Source organism: Saimiri boliviensis, chromosome 13 (assembly GCF_048565385.1).
Source record: "Saimiri boliviensis isolate mSaiBol1 chromosome 13, mSaiBol1.pri, whole genome shotgun sequence".
Taxonomy (NCBI): Eukaryota; Metazoa; Chordata; class Mammalia; order Primates; family Cebidae; genus Saimiri; species Saimiri boliviensis.
Genome location: NC_133461.1, coordinates 90,550,985 through 90,574,379, shown reverse-complemented (window position 1 = coordinate 90,574,379; position 23,395 = coordinate 90,550,985). Strand labels below are relative to the sequence as shown.

The 23,395-nt window shown below is 37.7% G+C and overlaps 1 protein-coding gene across 1 annotated transcript in view; it reads left to right on the top strand.

Annotated features, from left to right (window-relative positions):
* The first annotated feature begins 8,920 nt into the window (after positions 1-8,920).
* SGCZ (sarcoglycan zeta) overlaps positions 8,921-23,395 on the top strand; it is a 1,155,154-nt gene continuing 1,140,679 nt past the window's right edge. Inside the window, exon 1 of the mRNA XM_074383946.1 lies at positions 8,921-9,764. Within this exon, the coding sequence (XP_074240047.1) occupies positions 9,726-9,764 (39 nt within the window). The 5' untranslated portion in view covers positions 8,921-9,725. The remainder of the gene's footprint in view (positions 9,765-23,395) is intronic.

Below are 23,395 nucleotides of genomic sequence, written 5' to 3'. Positions count from 1 at the left end.
ACACACATAACAGTTAAGGTCGTTTGGCATGTAATTATGGATAGATAATTGCATAGATAGAGCTAAGTCAAATGTAGGCAGAAATTTAAAAACAACAGTTCTCCAGTTTTATAGGTAATCAATACATAAACATTTATAAAATACCTTTGAAAAATGTGCTTTTCTGAAATTAGTTTTTAATGAAAATATAGAAAATTTATATATTGCTTTTTCTACAAAACAGATAGAAAATTAAGTTTACAACAGTATCATATGAAAAAGAACAATGTGGTAATAAGGAATTATGAAAGTGATTTTATAACATGAGTTGCAATTCACTATATACTGAGACTGCTTCTAAAATTGATTATCAAAAGAAAAATCCACAAAGATACTTCATTCTGTCTCTCATGTTCAGACCTCCAATAAACATGCACATTATTCATATGTGCTTTATAAATCAAAACAAAAGTGCGTAATCACAGCTAAAGACATTCACATGTCCAGTTATGATTTTTAGAAATTCTACGGTGTGAACATCCATTTTGAAAACAATCATCTTTGAAGAGAAGAGTTTTGTGTTAGTCTGTTTTCATGCTGCTGATAAAAATATACCTGAGACTGGGAAGAAAAAAAGGTTTAATTGGACTTAACAGTTCTACGTGGTTGGGGAGGCCTCAGAATCATGGCAGGAGGCAAAAGCACTTCTTACCTGGTGGCGGCAAGAGAAAATGAGAAAGATGCAAAAGCAGAAACCTCTGATAAAACTATCAGCTCTCATGAGACTTATTCACTACCATGAGAAGAGTATGGGGGAACCCGCCCTCATGATTCAAATTATTTCATACCAGGTCCCTTCCAGGACACATGGGTATTATGGGAAATACAATTGAAAATGAGAGTTGGGTAGGGACACAGAGCCAAACCTTATCAAGTTTGTAGTCTTGATATATTTTGGGGAGCACAAGGAAAACAAAAGTCAACTCTTAGGGAGGTAGAGCTGACTCCATCCAGAGCAGGAAACTTTTAATGATAATAAGGAAAGAAGCCACAAGTCAACACGGTGGAAATGAACTCTTTCCTGCCTAGAAGTTTTTGCCAAAACATATGCAATATGATTTTTAATTAAGACAAAGAGAGACGTTCCTGGGCTCTTTAGAAAACTGCGTGTCATTCTGACGCAAGGGATTAGTCAGGCTGCAGTTCGTGGGGCATGTACTATTGCAAGATAGATGATCCCAGGCAACTCACAGCTCCATGATCCTTCATTTTGCCTTTCTCTGACCTTTTTTGTTTTTTAGATAGAGTCTCACTCTGTTGCCAGGCTAGAATGCAGTGGCATGATCTTGCTGATTGCAAGCTCCGCCGCCCAGGTTCAAGTAATTCCCCTGCCTCAGCCTCCTGAGTAGCAGGGACTACAGGCGCACACCACCAGGCCCAGCTAATTGTATTTTAGTAGAGACGGCATTGCACCATGTTGGCCAGGATGGTCTCGATCTCCTGACCTCATGATCCACCCACCTTTGCCTCCCAAAGTGCTGGGATTACAGGTGTGCGCCACCATGTCCTGCCAACTGTTTTTTTTTTTTTTTTTTTTTTTTAGCGAGTCGATAGCAGTGTTTTTTTTTTTTCTAATTTTCTTAAAAATATTTTTATTTTTATAGATTTAGAGGGTAGAAGTACAGACCTCTTACATTAATATATTGTGTAGTGATGAAGTCTGGGCTTTTAATGAACCTATCACTTGACTAGTTAATATTGTACCCAATAGGTAATTTTTTAAGCCTCACCTTCTTCTCGCCCTTGCCCTTTCTGGAGTCATTAATGTCTATAATTCCACCATGTATATTTGTGCATCCCCACTGTTTAGCTCCTACTTACAAGCGAGTCAATGAGTGTTTTAAAAAACACAATATTGTACCTTTTGTCTTTTACTTTCCATTCTATGTCCTTGGAGGATTTCAAAAAGACTTCATATATAGTAAAAATATTTAACAGTGACCAAAAGAATAAACTTCTCTTACAGAAAATTGTCAACATTACTAAATGTCCATGGCCATAGTACATATTGATGATGACAAGAAACTGACCGCCAACCGATAGTCTTAACATTTAAGTTTGGAAAGTTTCTGGATCCTATCCCACCTCACTCCCCCAAATAAGAGAGGGCTGAAAAAGACGCAATAAAAACTTCATTATCTAGTTACGACATCTTCTTTAGAATTCAATTTTATATTTCATCAATTATTTAAAGTAAATCATAAGATATTAGTTTATTAAATATATTTTATTCCTTTATTTTTCGTTTCATTTATTTTATTTAATGCTGGCATAGTAGTAAGGAGAGATGTCCCATTAACAAATTTACTAAAAACAAGTCTCAAATAACAATTCTGTGCCAATAAACAGACCAGAAAAAGAAATCATGTTCTATTTTATGCTATCATTCATTGTCATTTTCAGACTAGGAAAATTTCCAAAACAGAAGAGAACTAAAAGCAAGAGTCCTGTTTTAGAATTTAATCACCTTAAGTAATTTCTTTCAAATTCGTTAGATTTTATTTTTGCTGCTGCAAAAGTACTCCACCAGAAGGTAATATTACTTTCAGTTCTTCCTGGCTATTTAGATCTTTCTGTTAAAATCAATTACAGCTTTTTCCCCTCTGCCTTCATATCTCAGTCCTGCCCCTTACATTCTTGCAGGACTGATGCCAGTAGAACCCGTGAAAAGGCTGACAGTTCATGAAGGTTTTATTGTTGTTATTATTGCATTGGTTTATCATTTCTGCACGTGTGGGGGGATGATATAACAGTTTTAGGTTCTTCTGCTGGAATAAAAAGTACTCCAAGAAAAATAATTTTCCTTTCATCAGGTTAGCTTAAAAAATTCAAGTGGCTCATGCGTATAATCCTAGCACTTTGGGAGGATCACTTGAGGTCAGGAGTTTGACACCAGCCTGGGCAACATGGAGAAACCCCGTCTCTACTAAAAATACAAAAATTAGTTGGGCATGGTGTCAGGTGCCTGTAATTCCAGCTCCTTGGAGGCTGAAGCAAGAGAATCACTTGAACCCAGGAGGCGGAGGTTGCAATGAGCCAAGATCATACCATTCCACTCCAGCCTGGGCGCCAAGAGCAAGACTTCATCTCAGAAAAATATTAATATTAAGCTTATCATAGAGATTAATTTTGCTGAATAATTGGGCTGATATTAAACAGAAATGAGCCAACTTATACAGTCAGTATGAATAATGAAAAAAAAAAAAGCTTTCCTTTTTTTCTAATAGTAAGATTAGTAAGATCACAATCTTCTGTTGCCTTTTTTTTTTTTTTTTTTTTTTTTTTCAGATAGTCTTGATCTGTTGCCCAGGCTGGAGTGCAGTGGCATGACCTTGACTCACTGCAACCTCTGCTTCCCAAGTTGAAGTGATCCTCTTGCCTCAGCCTCCTCAGTAGCTGGGATTACAGGGCCTGCCATCATGCCCAGCTAATTTTTTATTTTCAGTAGAGATACGATGTTGGCCAGGCTGGTCTTGAATTCCTGACCTCAAGTGATCCACTTGCTTTGGCTTCCCAAAGTTCTGGGATTACTGGCATGAGCCACAGCACCCGGCCCACTTTTTTTTTTTTTTTTTTTTTTTTTTTTTTTTTTTTTTTTTATTGAGATGGAGTTTCTGTTGCCCAGGCTGGAGTATAGTGGCACGATCTTGGCTCACTGCAACCTCCGCCTCCTAGATTCAAATGATTCTTCTGCCTCAGCTTCCCAAGTAGCTGGGACTAGAGGTGTGCACCACCACACCTGGCTACTTTTTTTTTTTTTTTTTTTTTTTTTTTTTTAAGTAGAGGCTGGGTTTAGCCATGTTGGCCAGGATAGTCTAATAGCAAAGTTCTTTACCTGAAGGTGCATAAACATTTTCTAGAGCAAACATTTATTTGCTGTCTGGTTGGAATTTTAGAGCTAAGTATTTCTGGAGATTTGACAATTTTTTTTCCTATTTGTGCTTGTAAATTTGCAATGTGGTGCTTTTTGATGTGGCTTGCATGCTTCTCTTTCATCTTAATTATTATTGCGTTATAGCCTAACTCATGCATTTCTTGTTAGCTTTAAGTTTCCATCATGCTATTTGGATGTGTGTGTGTAGATTTGTTCCTGAAGTTTAGCATTTTTTTGGGGGGGGGATATTTTTAAAACTTCAAACCATAATTAGATATGTTCATGACTTTGAACTCCAATAAATAATAATGGTTTTGGGGGATGCTTCTAAGACTGGAAGTGTTAATCACCATTCTCTTTAAATTCTGCAAAACAGATTCTCCATTATCTTTTATAGACCACTATAATCTATGCTATACAAAGCATATGTATTCTGATGCCTGAGCTGCCTTTGAAATCGTAAGTAGCTGGTTAAAATGTTTAACTAAAAATATACATTTGCTGATATTTTTGTCCATTAAATTTATAAAGGAAAAGAGAGAAATGCTTCCAGTTTCAAATTTTTGGAAACTTTAATTCCACATTCTGACTTCTTTTTGGCTGTAAGCAGGCATGTCTGCATCCTTTTATTCTTTTTATAATTTGTCTTCTCTTGTCATTTGAGGTACTAATCTTATTCTCTCTCTCTCTCTCTCTCTCTCTCTCTCTCTCTCTCGACATGGAGTCTCACTCTGTCGCCGAGGCTGGAGTGCAGTGACACAATCTTGGCTCATTGCAACCTCTGCCACCTGGATTCAAGCAATTCTCCTGCCTCAGCCTCCTGAGTAGCTGGAATTACAGGCACCTGCCATCTTGCTCAGCTAATTTTTGCATTTTTAGTAGAGATAGGGTTTCACCGTCTTGGCCAAGTTCTTCTTGAACTTCTGACCTCATGATCCACTCGCCGCGGCCTCCCAAAGTGCCGGGATTACAGGTGTGAGCCACTGTGCCTGGCCATTTTTCTTTTCTTTGTTTTCCTTAGTAGAAGTATGATCTGGGTTGAAGATTAACAGAATTTTTAAAACTTAATTTCAACATTTTTAAAAGAAAAAAATGTAAATGTATAGTATAATAGGCGATCTTTTTTTGGGGGTGGGGGAAGCCAAAGTATATCCTTTATATCACAATGTTTTTCCTCATCTGTTCATGTATTAACAATTACATATCTTCCTCATTAAAAGTAAAAACAACTCGGCTGGGCGGAGTGGCTCACTCCTGTAATCCCAGCACTTTGGGAGGCTGAAGACAGAGGATCACTTGAGACCAGCCTGGCCAACATGGTGAAACTCTGTCTCTACTAAAAATACAAAAATTAGCTGGGTGTGGTGGCGCACACCTGTAATCCCAGTTACTTGAGTGGCTGAGGCCTAATTGCTCCAACCCGGGAGGCAGAGGTTGCAGTGAGCCGAGATTGTGCCACTGCACTCCAGCCTGGGCGACAGAGCAAGACTTGGCCTCAAAAAAAAAAAAAAAAAAAAAAAAAAGTAAAAACAACGTAATAATTTGAATTTCATCGTTTTTCAGTATGTAATTTTAAAACCACAAAATATATAGTAATATTTCTGAGAAATAATCCCTTTCTGAGGCAAGAATTTAGATCATACAGAGGTTACAACTACTAATCACTAGAAATAAACTGATGACAACTATGTGAATTAGTTATTTATTACTTTAATGCATCGTGATACATTAATTCTCTTTCATAATTTCAGAAAATAGAAATAAAATATGGTCATGTGACGTAAGGCAGTTTGGAAATCCACATAAATGCATAAAATTATAAATTTGCCAAGAAAGTTAGACAATGGGAGTAAAAAGGCCTACAAAATTTACAACTTTTTAAGTGCTTTTAAGCCATAGCTGATTATTAAAAATTATATCATCTACTGGAAAAAAATATGTATTTACAAGTTCCCCACTTCCGTAAATCAGTTAAAGGAAAACAGCTCATAAAGGACGGGGTACCTTCGCTTTCATATCTTATAGTAGTAGGTGACATTGATGAATGTATCTATGGACAACTGATCCTGAAATGTAACATCTCATGACCTGCAGGTGTTTCCACACTCCCTTCCCCTTGCTTGGGGGTTGCAATTGCTCTTGCAGTGTTCCTGTGAATTGTACAGCTTTGCTAAAATTGAATCTTGCCCCTTTCACATACCATGCTATGTGCCAGCACGATTTCCTCCACAGCCTTGTGTCGCTGTCTTCGTCTTGCAGTTGTGACTCAGGACATCTGGAAAATATTCCTTTCTTCAATTCACTTCCTCATCTTTCCATTGCCTTAATTTTAAATATCTTTAAAGTGATTCAGTTTTCTGAAAGTTGTCCCATCTAGTCATATGTCAGATGAATTAGAACTGAGTCCTGATTGCCTTAACAGGTTATATAAATATGTTTTAGCAATTTGCACTTTTGTGATCAACTAATTTTTTTGGTTTTAGAAATATTCAGCCTAATGAGTTTGCATGGGAATTCAGGAAATAGTGTAAGATGGGGAAATCACTTGCTTTATAGACATGTAATTGCACCGAAATATGGAATTGGTTTGGAAATTACTGTTGCTTCTATAGCTTGTATCAGGGGACTCCTAAGCCCCTGGCCATCTGTGGAACCAGGCCACAGAACAGGAGGTAGGTGATGGGTGGGTTAGCAAGCATTACCACCTGAGCTCTGCCTGCTGTCAGATCAGTGGGGGCATTAGATTCTCATGGGAGAACCACCCTATTGTGAACTATGCATGCAAGGGATCTAGGTTGTACACTCCTTATGAAAGTTTAATGCCTGATGATCTGAGGTAGAACAGTTTCATCCCAAAACCATCCCCCACATCCTCTGTCATGCATCTGTGGAAAAATTGTCTTCCATGAAATTGGCCCCTGGTGCCAAAAAGGTTGGTTTATTAGTCTGTTTTTACACCCCTGATAAAGACATACTCGAGACTGGGTAATTTATAAAGAAAAAGAGGTTTCACGAACTCACATGTGGGAATTATGGGAGACACAATTCTAGATGAGATTTGGGTGAGGACACAGCCAAACCATATCATTTGTGGACCACTGGCTTGTAATGTCAGTCTGGTCAACATCAAATATTGGATATAATTTCATATTTTAAAGTTCATTAAAGATGTATTAGACTCTAATATATACATTAAGAACAATATCAGTATTTCTTCTTTCAACTATGATATTATGTTAAGAAACTATCTGGAGTTTTGCCTTTTGGAATAATATTTAAACATCATTTATATTTATGGATATGTTCCTTGAACTACATTTTTCACAAGTGCAAATTGAAAACATCTTAAATAACACTGCTTTGCTATTATGTTCAAAATAAACTTACTTGTTTTATTTAATTTTCTAAAGTTAGGCAATGACTAGTTGACAGGGAATTTAAAATTATTTCATATGGAAAGACTTGACTTTCAAAAACATATGTATTAGGTTGGTGCAAAAGTTATTGTGCTTTCTGCCATTACTTTAAATAGCAAAAACCCCAATTACTTTTGCATCAATCTAGTAGTTATCTTTATTCATGTTGAATAGTTGGTACTTTCTAGAAGAGAAGCTCGTTTTTAGAGTTAAAAGTTTTATATAAATTCATCTACTCTCAACTTGAAACTTTATTCTTTTTCATCATTTATTTTGCAAAATAATTATGTGATATAAGCACATGAAGTTGTTTTTGTTGTTGTTGTTGTTGAGAATTTGATGTTTGGCCCTACTCCTATGGACTTTGGCTTCTTGATGTTAACCTTGAAAGCTGTAGTTACAAGTCAAAGCTTGAAATAAAGGCAGCTTGGATAAGTGTGTGGAAGAGGCATTCTGCATGAGAAAGCTCTCTCCAGGATTAGCTGCAAACTGCAAGGAGGAAAACTGGGACTTACAACGTTGGTGCTGGTGCAGGAGGGGTGGGGAAGGGAGTCATCAGGGTTTCAGACATTACAATATGAACTCCAAATGTTTCTTTCCACATATTTATCTGTTCCATGCACATTTGTGTGCTTTTTAGCTGCTAGGCTCTTGGGACATTTTGGTGAATAACGGTCCAGAATGTGCCCTCAGGAGTTTAGAGTCTACTGGAGGAGTCATGCTAAGAACAGATAATAACTGCATACATTAAATAATGAGAAATTAAGATTGCTGCTATGGCAAGAGGATAAAGGAGGAGAATATCTGAGAGACTCACCTGAGGAAAATGTTCTCTGCTGAGGCTACTTTAGTCAGAAGCATAAACGTTAAATCTATAAAGAACTAGAGGCAGTGACAGCTGTCCTTAATGAGAGGGCAAGAATGGGAATTAAAGAGGCAGTAGTGACAGGTGGACCAGTAGACCAGGTGTCTGGAATTCAGGGAGGGAGAGCGACCATTAGACTGAAATGTGCACATTCAAATCATAAAAAAAAATAGAGATTTTTTTTTAGAAACAAAAATATTTATTATTCAGCCCTTTTCAAAATCTGTAAACATCTTTAAGTCTCAATAGTTTATGTGTCATCATAAAACAAGAGACTTTAAAACCCTTAAAAAGTCAAGCTTTTACAGACATTTAAATGAAGAAAACAAGCCCTTTCCCCAAATCTACAACCCACAAGTTAAATGCACTGACCTGTCAATCTACGCAAAGAACAGTTTTCTAATAAAAGACTGCTTTATCATAAGAAGCATAATTCCAGGAAATTTCCTTACTTAATACTGTCATCTGTCACTATCTTTAAAAGTCTTTCTTAAATTAAAAAAAAAAATGTGATGCCGAAAGCAGCGAGATCTAAAGAGAATATATTTAAATTGGACGATACACACAAGCATGCTCCTCCCAGATCTGCAGGAAGAAAATGAAGCAACGTATGCAATGAATTAAAATGCTTGTCACTTAGTGGATTCCGGACAGAGGGCAGTCTTTAAGACCCAGCGATAGTATTTGTCTGGAGAGGAAATGTTGCTTTTTGACAGATGAGAGAAATCCCCTTAGTGTTGGCTGTGGGAAGAGAGAAGCGAAGTCAGTCACCTGGTGGTGAAGGCCAGTAAAACAGCGAAGCAGGAGGAAAATTTTTCTCTCCCTCTTTCTCTCCCTCTCCGTCTTTTCTCTCCGTAGGATCCACCTCCTATTCTCTCAACTCTTTTAGCATAACCTTCAAAGGAGAACATTCCCTTCTGACTTTATTATCTTCTTTTCCCCACGGAGAGAATACCTCTCAGCTGCAAGACATTTTTTAAGTCTATGCAGGACTTCGGGGATTCTGTTATCTTGCCAGGGAAATTGATCATTGCTAATGTCTGGGACTGGAGCTAAATTAGCTAACAGAGTAAGCCTGGCGGAGGAAGGCTTTTATCATACACTCTTCTCCTCAGTTTGAACACATTTGCTTGAAATTTGCCGCATGATGCTGACCAGGGAAGCAGCTTTTTTTCTCGGGATGCAGCAATTCGCTGGTTTCTAAGCTTATTGCAGAAGGAGAAATAATTTTAGAGTGGATATTTTTTTCCTTTTGGCCCCTACTTCAATCGACTCAGCTGTGTTGCACCGCGGTACAGATCACCTGTCACTGAATCTTTGAGGAAGTAAAACAAAGTGAATTATCGTTATTATTTATTTATCTTCCTTATTTTTAACCCGGTGGAGGCGGCGTGACCACGGAGAATGAGACTGAGAGGAGCTGCCGGGGCTTGGAGGAGGATAAAGCTGAGTTTAAGCTGGAAACTAAAAGACTAGATTGCTTTTGCCTGCGCCTCGCCCGGTTCCTCTCCACTTCGTTTAGTTGCGCTCCATGGACAGATCAACGAACCTGGACATTGAGGAGCTCAAGGTACGTGCGGGTCGGGGCGGGCGTCGCGGCCGCTTCTCCGCGCTCCGGGCTCCCGGCTCCCCCTCTCCTTCCTTCCCGCTGCTCCTCCGGCGCCGCGGAGTAGTCGGGGGCCCCGCGGGACGGCGAGGGGGCCAAGCGGGGACGCGCAGGCGAGGGGCCGAGGACGCGGAGGGCGGCTCTCCGGAGCCCGGCTGCACTCCCGGGCTGGGCGCCCTCCCCGCCTGCTCCTCCCGCCAGCGGCCACCCCGTCCTCCTCCTGGTCCGTGACGGCAGCATTCGGGGCGCAGACCCTGCGCCTCGTGCGGGCTCGTCTCCCCCGGGGAGCGGCGGCACCAGCGCCGCCGGCTGTCTCGTGCTTTCCCAGCAAAGTTGTCCGAGCTGCGCGGCCACTTTGCCTCCTCTCCCCGGCTCCAATCCCGCCCCGCGCGGGGACAGAGCATTTCCGCTCGGAGGTTCGCGTGACAGAGGCGTCTGCAGCGACAGCCCGTTTTTATCCCAGAACTTCGTGAGATCCCTTTCCTCCGGCGCCCGCGGGCACGGTTTCCCCACGCAGTTGCAGTGCAAGGGCTGGAGAGGGGCCCCGGTGCCCGGGCGACGAGCTACCCCAGCCCTCGGCGTGGGAGCGGGTCCGGGGACTCGGGCAGGGGGCGGGGAGGAGGGAGCCGGGCTGGGAGGGGCGGCATCTGCCGAGGCTCCGGCCGCACCTGGTCGTTGACCAGCCTAAAGCCCCCTCCCCCGCCGCTCCGCGGGGTCCCCTCACCGAGCTCTGTCCCTCCGGGGTCCCGGCTCGGCCACGAGGGCCTGCCCAGCGGGAGCACCCAGGGTAACAACACGCTCCTCTGTGTGGGCACCGCTGCCTGCTTCCCTTCCAGGAAAAAAAAAAAAAAAAATCTATGTATATAAAACAAAAACTTTAGAAAACCCAACAAACCACAAAATACTTTGAATGTCCCGCTCACTGCAAACGAAAAAAGCGGGAAAGGGGGCGACACTGGGAACATCTGTTCTATTCAAATCCTCCACTCTTCTTTACCCCTAGACGTCTCGTACACTTTACTATTTCAGAGGTTCAGAGCGATTCTAGATTCTTTGATCAGGGAGAACGTCTAGGCATCCCTCCACCCTCTGGAGAAACTTGACGAATAGAGCTTTGCCTTCGTCAAGGAAATGGGTTTGTCCGGCAAGCTAGGCAGCCTGCAAAATCCCCTGCAGAGCGCCAAAGCCTCTGTCTGCAGCCTGTCCTGTTCCCTGGCCAGGGGGCACGCTGCGTGCCCAGTTCTCCGGGCACCCCAGACTGCATAGACGGATAGAGGATAGAAGGATGGAGGAACAGAGAACAGTGGCGCCTGCTAGAATAGCCCTGCCACTGACCTTACAAGCAGTCCAGGGCGGAGGGAGTACAGTCAGAAGACCTAGAATTCCATTTCCATCTAAGACTGAGTTCCTTGGAGGAAGGGAAGTAGGGAGGAGACAGATTTGATGCTTCATTTGAAGTTGGCCAACAACAAGTTTCTGTGTTTTTGCCAAGGTCATAGTCAGTGGACCTTGGCCTGGACTAGAAGTTTCCTCTTATCTCTCTGCTGTACTCAGATAGGACAAATTGCCTTTGTGTTTGCAAAGATTCCCTAGTTCTTTTTTCCCAAGCATCCCAGTGTCTTGGGAGAAGCGGTGGATTTTATTTGTGATGCAAAGAATAATGTTTGAAAATGATTGTAATCTGTATTTCATGCAGAGGTGGGGTATCCAGATTATTTTTTGGTTGACTCTAGGATATGACACAGAAGAGAGCATTTTTTTTTTTTTTTAAGAGAAATGGAAGGGAAAAATGATTTGGGGCGTTTCTTTCCCCTGAAATCCCTTTAGTTTCCTAGCTTTTCCTATTCAGAACCTCAGTGCCACTATATCATTGTTTAAATCAGCTAAAGAGCAAACCCACTGGGGAAACTTCTGCCTAGTATTAGTAGAAGATCTCAGCTTAATCTCACTACTACTGCACGAATAATCCAGAGATTCTCATAACCCGAGCGTGCTGGACTTAGTGTCTTGGCAGCAGAGGGTAGAGAACTGGAAAGGCTTGGGCATGAGGGGATGTGTTGTTGTTGATATGTTGGCAATGACAGACTCAGAATAAATGAAGACATGTTAGATGCAAAGATCTGTTGAAGTTGTTGAGGAATTATGTCAAGGACAAGCTACTTTAAAGAGTCCAAACTGGCAAGTGAGGAGATGTAGTCAAGCCTTATTATAAAATGTTTGAGATCCTTCAGTTTGGGGAATAGATTTTCGTTGTCAGTTTTGACTACACTTCTGGAATATGAAGGCTGTGGAATACTTACCTTCTGAAATATATACACTTTGTAGAGTTGGATGCAGTGCACGTGAAATAACTTGTCTAGATTTCTTCGTAACAGTGGAGTCGGTTGGCTTGGATTTCTAGACATCCCGGTTCAAGTTATTCTCTGGTGGCTTCTTGCTGAAGAGCCTCCCAGGGTGATCAGTGGAGAGAGAAAGAAAAAAGCTGGGATACTTATTTTTGGAATATTTGCATTTTCACTTTTCTTCCTGTGATCTAATAATACATTAGGACACATCCACATGAAACTTTGGTTTTATGATGCTTTAAATACACAGAAAGTGTTTTCTAGGGTTTGATAAATAACTAAATGTGCATAATAGTATAAAAATATAGTTTAGCTTAGTTTTAGATGATTAGTGTCATTGTTAGGTAAAGCTGCTTACCTTGGGTTTTAAGAAACAAAGATTCTGATAATTTATCATTCTTTGGGGTAAACTATTTTCTCTTTGTGAAATTTTAACAGTATTTTTTTGGCTGGTCTGGGTGTGCAAACATTGATTTTTTTTTTAAATATGCTGTACAGTGTAAATAATGTCTTCTGCAAGCTTTTAAACTAAAGATAAGCTCTAATAATTGTTAAGCTATTGCTGCCATTACCATAAAACTAAACATAATATGCATATAAAGGATTTATTTGGTGGAAAACTGAAATATAGTTATGTGTGTAAAACTTGCTAATGAAGGTAAGTATGTTTTATCGTCTATTCTGCCCACAAACTCCTGATGAAACAGATCAGTCTTGAAAAGGGAGAGAGTTCTCATCCAAAGAATGTGTGTGTTCTTTTTCCTTTGATCTCTGTTTCTCTCTCTAATGAATTTATAAACTTTACTCTGGGTTTTGTCCTGGTGTTTACTTTAAAGAAGATACATCAAATAATCCAAAATATGGGTTGCTGTTTTGAAAACGTGGGTGTTAATGAATACTGATATTAGAAAAAGCCCTCTCCATCCTGGAATATCTCTGAGTTGGAGTACTGGGTACCTTTTAGCAGTTGAGATTTAAGTGCTAGCTTTAGCCTTTATTTTAGCTCCATTGTTGCTCTCTTTTAAACAGTTGATCTTACGCACTGGAAAGGAGACTACTAAATTTTACAGCTGACACTTAAAAATTTTGTTTTGTTAAGGTTTACTCATAAGAGACATTGAGGCTGAATAAACGTTTATGATTATGTCTACAACTTTGTTGATTCTTTTACTCAGCTTTTAAAATAAGTGTACTAAATCACCTGTATTTGGCAATTAAGTTATGCTTTCAGATGCTAAGAATGTATTTGTAGATAACTGTTATTTACTTTGGGATCAAAAACATAAAATACATCCAGAGTATAGTATAATTTTTTGCAGTCATGTTAGTTCCTAGCTTATATTTATTTATCTGTAAGGATTGTTCTGTTACTGCGGTGACTGACTGGAAGTTAAATTAGGTTTCTACTACTTGCAGAACATGAACAGTGTGCTTCTGGAATATTTTCTTATTTTGCAGGTTACAAAGATTATAAACTACATACTTAATCTTGAGACACATAAAACAACTTTTCAATAAGGATAATCTTACTTATGTGAGTTAATTAAATACAGTCCAGTCACTGTTGCTTAATTTTCTCTGTTTAATTTAACCCAACATTTCATCTACCAAGAACTTGAATCTTGCCCTAGATAGGTGAGGAAAAACCTTCCCTGAATAATATAATTAGGCCATTAAAGTATTGTATGGGTGAGAAATGATAACCCAGCAAAAAAATATGTAGGTATTTAGACAAGAGATTTATTCAAAAATGCTGAGGTCTTAAAGCAATGTCATAGTACATTCATGTAAAATTTCAATCAAATAAGAGTTGGCACTTAGAAGAATTCTAATTTTTTTCTTGGTTTGTTTCGTCAATAAGACACTCAGCCCAGGAAAATCAAGCTTGCTGCGGTGTAGGAAGCTTTCTGATGAAACTAAGTAGGTGGGATTTTCTTATGTTAGTCATTCTATAGTGAAAAATAGTACTCTCTAACAAATGGCATATTTTTAGCAACCTGCCTTATGTATTCATTTCTTGGCTGAGAAAGACAAAACATATTTGTGAATACTGAATTATTTGACTTGTTTCACATCTAAAGGAACTTCTTTCCCTCTGTGTCTAGTTCCAATTTTCTTTACGTAATAAAAACTAGCCACAAAGACTTAGCAACAGGTCACCTTCATTTGACAAATTAATACCATTTGAAAGTGATAAACTACCATTGTATACATTTATGGGTTACATTGTGATGTTTTAATATATATATATTATGTGGAAAAAATTAAATGAAGCTAATTAACATATTAATCACCTCACTTATGTTTTGTGCTGAGACATTTGAAATTTACCATCTTAGCTGTGTGTGTGTGTGTGTGTGTGTGTGTGTGTGTGTAGAGTTGAATTTTTAATATTTGGAAATAGAGTTGTTTAATTGAAGTTGAAATTTAAGGTACAGTAGTAAAATATTCCTTATATCATTAGGAGGGATGAGGGAACATATTTGATATGAGTGGAAAAAGAAGAAAAATATAGTTGAAAGAATTTGGACAAATGACTATTTTAGAACTCTTCAGTAGTCTACTGTCATTACTAAGTATATGTTCCAACATATATACTAGCTATTACAGTTTTGCTGATCTCCAGAGTTTACCAATTGAAAATATATCAAATCTTGAAGGTCTAGTGAAAAAGAATATTTTAAGATTTATGTACTCAAAATCATTGCTACACGAGATGGCTTACTGCTGTAAGATGATAAATCCACATCTGTTGTTGGGATGTTTATATAATATTTAGTGAGTTGTTTCTTATGCTGTTTTAGAATTTCAGCTAAAATACAATTTGGCAGAGCCTACGACTTTAAGTTACTAAGGAAAATGACCATTTACTTTCATTCAAAACCTCTATGAATTTTTGAGAATATGCATTTAAATGGGCAACTGTTTAAATGAGTAAATACTTACATGTCAAGGTAAAAGTTTGTACATTTATTTGTTGAGAACTATGCTCAGTTTTTGATAAAATTCTTAGTTTCTAAAACTCTCTGTGACTAGAAGTAAGCTACCACATTTTCTATAAATGTAATTTTAGGCTGGATATGGTGGCTCATGCCTGTAATCCCAGTATTTTGGGAGGCTGAGGCAGGTAGATCAGTTGAGGCCAGGAGTGTGAGATCAGCCTGGCCAACATGGGGAAACCCTGTCTCTCTACTAAAAATACAGAAATCAGCAGGATGTGTTGGTGTGCACCTGTGCTTCCAGCTCTACTTGGGTGGTTGAGGTGAGAGAATCACCTGAAGCTGGGAGGCAAAGGTTGCAGTGAGCTGAGATCATGCCACTGCATGACAGTGAGACCCTGTTTCCAAAATAAATAAATAAATTAACATCTAAAGTTTTTATTTTACTGAAAGTGTCTTCATTTTCTTGGCAAATGTCTAGAAACATGGGTTTATGTATATCCTCAGTGGAAATGATGAGAGACTTCTATGAACAAATTTAAGAATTACCACCCTTCCAAGAGAATTATAGAGCCTCACATCCAAAAATTAAAAGTTGTTCCAAATTGCCTTGAGAGTTTTCCTGAGGTTCCCAAACAACATTTTTGTACATTGACTGAAAAATATTATAAGCCACAATTAGAGTTTAGAACACTTTATACCACTTTGTTGGTATTAAGCAGATTATCTTGAGTGTTCTAAGCCAAGTTGACACAGAAAACCTTTAAAAATAAAGGAATTTTAGAATCCAGCCAGAAAAGCTTTAATTACTAAGGCATTGTCCATCAGGGAAACAGGGGCTAAAGCTTCAGCCTTAGAAGTTAATTCCAACAGTCACCCACGCTAAAAGGGAGCTCAGAAGCTGTTAGAATTCAGAAGCACACAAAGTACTAACGCTCACAGTCTAAACAGATTGTAGCCTTTGAGGAAATTCATTTCTGCAGTGGAAGGAATGCTGATCTGATTAGAGTAGTGCTTGGAAGACATTGTTTAAACCCTGGCTCTGCCATCCACCTGCAGTGGCACCTTGGGTAGGTCCCTCAGTCATTCTTGGCCAAGGGTTTCCCAAGAGTTGCAGGTTGGGGATTAGATTTGATGTAAGGGTTTTGTCATAATCATTTTTAGCCACATTTGAAGAATTTGTTTGTTGTCTTCTAAACAACCTAACACTTAACTCCAGTGAAAAGGAAGTCTTGTTCAAGACAGTCTGGGGACTCTATCCATTCTATTTGCCCTTGGTCTCTGCTGTTGACTCTAGGACCTTGGCAAGAACTGTACACTGAAGAATGGTAGGTAAAAACCTCAGAACCAGTTGATAGTGAATTATCTTCCAGGGCTCAGAGTCTATGGCTCAAAAATGACATTTTTGTATATTCTTCAAAGAAAATTATTTTCACATGGATATAGTTTATGTAGTTGTTTTTATTCTCCAAATAATTCTCATTTGAACATCAAAACAAGATTTTCTGTTGAATATTCTAACTTTATGGATACCAAAATGGAGACTCAGAAAAATCAAGTGAAATGCTTAGGAGCTCAAGGTTAATAATTAATAGAGTAAGAACTCAAATTCATGTGTTCTGTTTCCAAATCCTGTGCTATTATATATAGACCAAAATTCCAGGGAAATCTTAAAGAACTTTTTATGGTAGAGGTTTTTCATTGAATTTCTCTAATACTCTCATTTCAAAAAAGTGACAGTATTTGAGCTGTCATCATAGTATTTACTCTTGTTGCAAAGCAGTGGTTCACATTACAGTTTTTGTTTGTTTTACTAGTATCTTTATTCATGGTGACATATTTTAGTTTCAGGTCAAATTACTGTTGGTTGATATTTGTTAATTATATTCATAATGTTTCAGTGGACATGCTTCAGCATTTCACATCTCTTCCTGAACATTCTCGGTTACTTCAAAATAGTTAAAAATGCAAACCTTAAATCTATGAGAGTTAAGATCCTACTGTATTTGTCCTTGCTGGAGGTATGCATCACTTCAGTTACTAACTCACACATTCTCATTATCTAACTTACCTCCACACTTGTTTTTAAACTCATATCTTTCTTTAGGATGGCTAGAAAAAAAGCCCCTTTGATTCTCTCATTCTTGGGTAGAAGCAACCAATTCAGCTACCATGAGTAAGAACATTTTTGTGAAACCTCATATAATAAATCAGTGTCATGAATAGGAAAATGCTGTGGTCATTGTGATTCCACAAGTCTGTGTCTACTTACAGTATTTGAGGGCGTTTAAAATTCAAAACAGCAGAAACTAATTCAAGGAAATAAATGGCTTACCTGAAAAGTTCTTGAATCATATTTTAGTCTTCAAACTCTCCCGCAACATGAAATGCATGAGAGAGAAATTCTATCTAGTCTTATTGCCAGATTTGTACTCCTACTAAGCAACTGATTTACATTTAATTTTATAAATCTTTTTCGCTATAAAATATGTAGTGTTTTCCACTTTAGTTCCTCTTTATCTTTGTCTTAGGAGCAGATTTGTGGTCCATCTCCAACAAATACTTGTATCTTAAATTAATTTCTGGTCTCATAATATTTTTAACTTTCAAAATTATGCTTTCATAAAGAATTAGTGGTAACAAATACATGTTAATACACTTGGAATTATTAAAACCCTTTTCAGATTTTCTTATTTTCATGTTTCAGTAGATGCACCTCAGTATTTACATCTTTTGTGCACAACTTATACCTATGCTTTTTTTTTTTTTTTTTTTTTTTTGAGGCAGAGTCTTGCTCTGTCATCCAGGCTGTAGTGCAGTGGCATGATCTCTGCTCACTACAACCTCTGCCTCCGGTGTTCAAGTGATTCTCCCACCTCAGCCTCCTGAGTAGCTGGGATTACAGGCCTCTGCCATCATACCCAGCTAATTTTTGTATTTTTGTAGAGCTGGGGTTTCACTGTGTTGGCCAGGCTAATCTTGAACACCTGACCTCAGGTGAGCTGCCCATCGTGGCTTCCCAAAGTGTTGGAATTACAGGTGTGAGCCACCACGTCTGGTGTGCATTTGTTTTTTTTTTAATTTGTCAAGAGCTATGAAGGTTAGAAAGTTTAATTGTGCTGTGTGTATCCAGTTACATTGTGTGTATGACTTCAACTGTCTATGATAGCTGTGTAATTGGTGAACCTGTTTGCTGCAAAATGAAATCCCCTACATACCTAAAGTAAAAGACTGATATTTAACACTTACGTTAACACATAATGTAATGTTAGGTGTTTTTAAGACATTCTGTTTTAAATCATTATGTTTTTATTGCTCTCAAATTTGGCTTTTGTAGTGACTGATCATCTGTATTCCCAAATCTCTGTATTTCTATTGTGTATCACTTTTGTCTAGGGCAGAAACATTATTTTAGGAAAAGTTAAAAATAAATGAGATCATTTTAATCAACATTGTGTTTAATGTTTTCAAATCTACTGTATAAAAATCAATGTTTTGATCAGTTGATGGCTCTAGGCAGCAGAGGCAGTTACTTATATATATTGTATTTCAGCTCATCAAGTTTCTTAAAGTTCATGCCTCAGTCACGGTTCCATGAATAAGCAGGTCTGTGCACAGTGTTGTGTCTTAATGATAAAGCTCCTCATTATTAAATCATTCCTGGGAGAAATTATGAGCATTTAGTAATTACAGTATGTGCAAGACACAGGTGGATTCAGTTAAACATATTTTTGGCATGTGGGAGGGCAATTGAAGATCTTTTAAAAGCTTCTGAGTTCAATTGCAACACAAACCTGCTTTCATTTTATAAAAATGAGTATATTAATATATATGTATTTGTTTTATTTATTTCCTAAAACATTAATAGCTCTTAATGTATAACAAAAACACAACTGACTTTAAAATATTTAACATTTACAAGTATCAACATTTTTTTTCCAACATCTGTTTCATATTTTAATTCAAACAAAGTGAATTTTAGAAACTTTGGGAAAGATAGGATTTCAGGCATAGTAAAGTTTCAGCATTTTGTGATAACATGGTGTCTTAAACAATTAAATAGTACTGTACATTGACTTGACATTCATAAACTTCTATGATTGTGAAAATTATCCGTGAACATGCTCAGAGTGTAACTTTTGTCTTCTCAGCCTCAACTTTCTGATGTTTAGTGAGATGCACCATCCATCTTATTTGTAAACTCTGTGCTTATTCAGAGCTGTTAAGTTGTAGTTTAGTGTTTTCCAACATGTGCAATGCATTCAAAATCAAAAAGATTGAAATCTCATTTTTTTCACCTGTTGTCTTATTGACTAACAGCATCTCAGTACAAATGAATAAAAATAATGAGAAAAAATAACTACAGTTTGGGACTGTTAACAGCAGCAGTTCATAGCCTGGAAGAGAAAGAATGACTCCAAATAAATACAGAAATCAAGAGTAATTATTATGCTTCTACCTCAAAAGAACATTTGTCTTAGCTGATATTATTTCCTCTTTGATTCAAGTAATCTAATGTCTAAAGTTTGCACTACAAGACGTGATTTATTGTGGTATTAGTTGGTGTATGTTAGGCTTATAACTCTTTGTTATGTACATTATTGAATTCTTAGCAAGAATTTTACTTTTAATATATTTTCTTTGTATATGCATTATAAGAACACTTACCTATTTGATCTTTTACTCATAGAATCATTTAATAGCTCCCTTGTATATGCCATGGGATATACACAAATTCCTTTTATATGTAAAAGTTGTGTGGGTTTTGTCTGTGGTGTTTTTCTAGTCCCTCTTTACATGTACTCCATAGACATTCTCATCTACTCCTGTAGTTTCTACTTTGACTTCCAAGGTGATGATACTCTATGCATGGCCACCTCCCACCTTTCACCTGGGCTACATGCTCACCTCTCCAATTTCCAGCAATCTACTAGACATCTTTACCTGGATGCTTTGCAGTCACCCTGATCTAACAAAACGGAGCACGCCTTTCATTCTCTGTCAAGTCTGCCCCTCCTGTAGTATATTCTTTGTCTTGTGTAGTGTTTCACCATTCACTTAGGCATCCAAGCTGGAGCTCAGAAGATCCTTCTCTACTTATTCCTTGTCATCACTCCATACATCCAACTTGTCATTAAGACCACCACACGGTGTAGTCTGCTTTTTTCCTTCCACACATCTTGTTAGAACCCTAGATCATGTTCTTGCGTTTTCTAATTTGTTTTATCCTAAGACATATGGTGTGTATTTCTTGCAGTTAGACTGACCATGTTACAGTGAATTCTGTGATACAGCTCTGGGGTTCAGGGTGAGTTTGGAATTACTGTGAGGGGATTTAGGTATTTTCTCTTTTAATTTTCAGTAAGTCATTTCACAGTAAGTTGGGAAAGAGTGGAAACTGGGGCACCAAGGCTGGGCCTGATGCTGGATGTAGAGGGATTTAGAAGTCTCTAAAATGCCTAAGAGTACCCTCAAAAATAAGAAAAAGATGGACCCTGGAAGCTAAGCTTCATAGTAGCTACTGATTATGACTAAAAATGTTAAGATTGGGTAAAAAAGAACCACAGATTATTTGAAGATAATAATGATCAATTTTGATTTCCCATCTTGATAAAATCTTTGAGTTACATTCTCCCAGAGCCATGAGTTACGCTTGACAATTTCCTTAGCTGATTTTCTGTATTTTTGACAGTTTGATCAGATTTCTTATAGTCAAAAATATTATCTGCCTCTGGGAATTTGACAGCTGTGCCCCTGTGAGGTGGCCCAAAGACACTATGCTAACACAGTGAACCAGCTAAGTAAGTAGGGAAGAAGGCCTGAAGGATTTTCAGGGAAGACAGGCCAAGATATCTGAATTCTGAAATGCATGTCATTCTCAAAGAACTTCGTTTGTTAGTTACCTGTAAATATGTTGCTTAGAGGACCTGACCTTGTAATTATTTTGCTCTTATTATCTTACCCTTTCAGTAAAGGTTACTTAATCATCATAGCTGTGTTTTAGCTGTTCTATGGAATTTACAATGTGTACTACCAATACTGATGTAATGAAGACATGCATGGATCAAAGTAGGCATGGGATTGCAAAATCTAACTAAAGATGTCTGGTGATAGCAATAGGGAGTGAGGTATTTCATAAGAAAACGTAATTTGCAAAGTGGGATTCTAGAAGGCAAGACTTGTTCAGGGTTCTCCAGAGGGATATTCTTCTTTATTAAGGAACCACCTGGTTTTGTGACACTTTTTACCTCCTTTCCTTCTGTCCAGCCAGTCTCTAAGCAATTCACATCCCATAATTTCAGTTTTTTTAATGAGTAAAACAGTTTGTGCTTCTCCTGTTTGAAATTCATTGTCATTTCCCATTGCTTATCTTATAATCCACGTTCCTCAACATGATATAACACGACACAGAGTTTGCTAATTTCCAGGTTGTCTGTGAATACTCTCTTTTGTACTTTCCATTATGTGAACAGGTGCATATGCACGCACACACACAGCAACACACACTCACACACATTCTACCATAACTTCATTGAATGACTAAGTTCCCCTTCATCATGCCAGTTCTTCTCCCTCTGTTGTAATATTGCGTATGTATTTGTCTAAAATACATCTTATTTTCTTAAAGATTTCTTATCGACCAGTAACTAATCCTATGAAGAGATGGGTGTTTCTTTTTTTGTGTTCCTACATAGTTTGTACATTTAGCTGCATTATACACTTTTAACTAAATTGCATTGTGGTAGGAAAAAATGGGCTGCATAATACTAGTTATTGCAAGTTACTTGAAAATTGCTAAAGGGCCAGTACAAAGTAAATATTTGTGCATAGTCTGAGTTTCCTTGAAAAGAGTGTGTATGTTTTCCCTTGTTGGGGATTAATTCCTATATATGTTCATTAGATTAAGCTTATCATTTATGCTGTTTTAATTTTTCATAATCTTAATATTTTGTTTGTTTAAACTACAAATTAGATATATGTTAAAATTTTCTGTTTGGATAGTGCATTTATTCTTGTAGCTTTCTCAATCTTTGCCTTATATTTTTGAGACAATAAGATACATACAAGTTTAAAATTATATTTTTCTGGTAAATTAAAACTTATTATGTGATGATTCTCTTTTTCCCTGGTAATGATGTCTGCCTTAAAGTTTATTTTGTCTGATTTTAATATGGCTACATCAGCTTTTACAAACATCAGTATACCATTATCCAGCTTTATTTTGGATCGTTTTTTGGGTATATATTTTTCATTCTTTTATTTTCAACCTTTTTGTATAGCCAGATTTTAGATACATAACTGGAAAGCAGCATAGAGCTAGATTTTAGAAATTCATTGGGATAATGTTTTGCTTATGTGCTGCATTTAGCTTATTTACATTTATTGTAATATCTAATATATTTGGGTTTATTTCTGCCATTTTAGTTTGTGAGTCCCATTTATCCCAAAATCACTTCCCTCTTATTTGAACTTCATATGGTAGTAGCAAAATCAATTTTCTTGGTAGTCTGATAAAGTCCTTATATTTCTTTTTCTTTTTAGAAGTTTTTTTCTGAGTATACAATTTTAGATGGACAGGTATTTTCTCTTCGGGTATTAAAAGTCTGACACTGTCTTCTTGATTTTCATGTTGTCAATGAGAAATCAAATCTTAATCCTTTCTTTGTTTTTTAGTGTTTTTCAATTTTATTATAATGTGTCTTTTAAAAAATTATCCAGGTTGGTATTTTATGACTTTCCTGAATATTTGTGAAAGAAGGGTTTATGTAAGATATACCTTATTATCTTTTTAAAGAAGCTTTTCAGCTGGGTGCAGTGGCTCATGCCTGTTATCCTAGCACTTTGAGAGGGGGAGGCGGGAGGATCACTGGAGGTCAGGAGTTTGAGACCAGTCTAGCCAACATGGTGAAGCCCTGGTTCTATTAAAAATACAAAAAATAGCTGGGTGTGGTGGCCTATGCCTGTAATCTCAGCTACTCGGGAGGCTAAGGCAGGAGAATCACTTGAACCTGGGAGGTGGAGGTTACGGTGAGCTGAGATTGCACCACTGTACTCCAGCCTTAGTGGCAGAGTGAGACTCCATCTCAAAAAAAAAAAAAAAAAAAAAAGAAGAGAAGCTTTCCACTGGTAATTCCAACCCATAATGATTTTGCTATACCTTTTTTAGTTCTCATTTTTAAAAATATATGTTCTGTAATGATTGCATACTATGTGAAATGTGCAAAATATAATTAGTAAAAACACTGAAGATTATGGATTGTCTATGTTTTATATAGCTAGTGTTCTCTACCAAATCATGGATACATGTTAG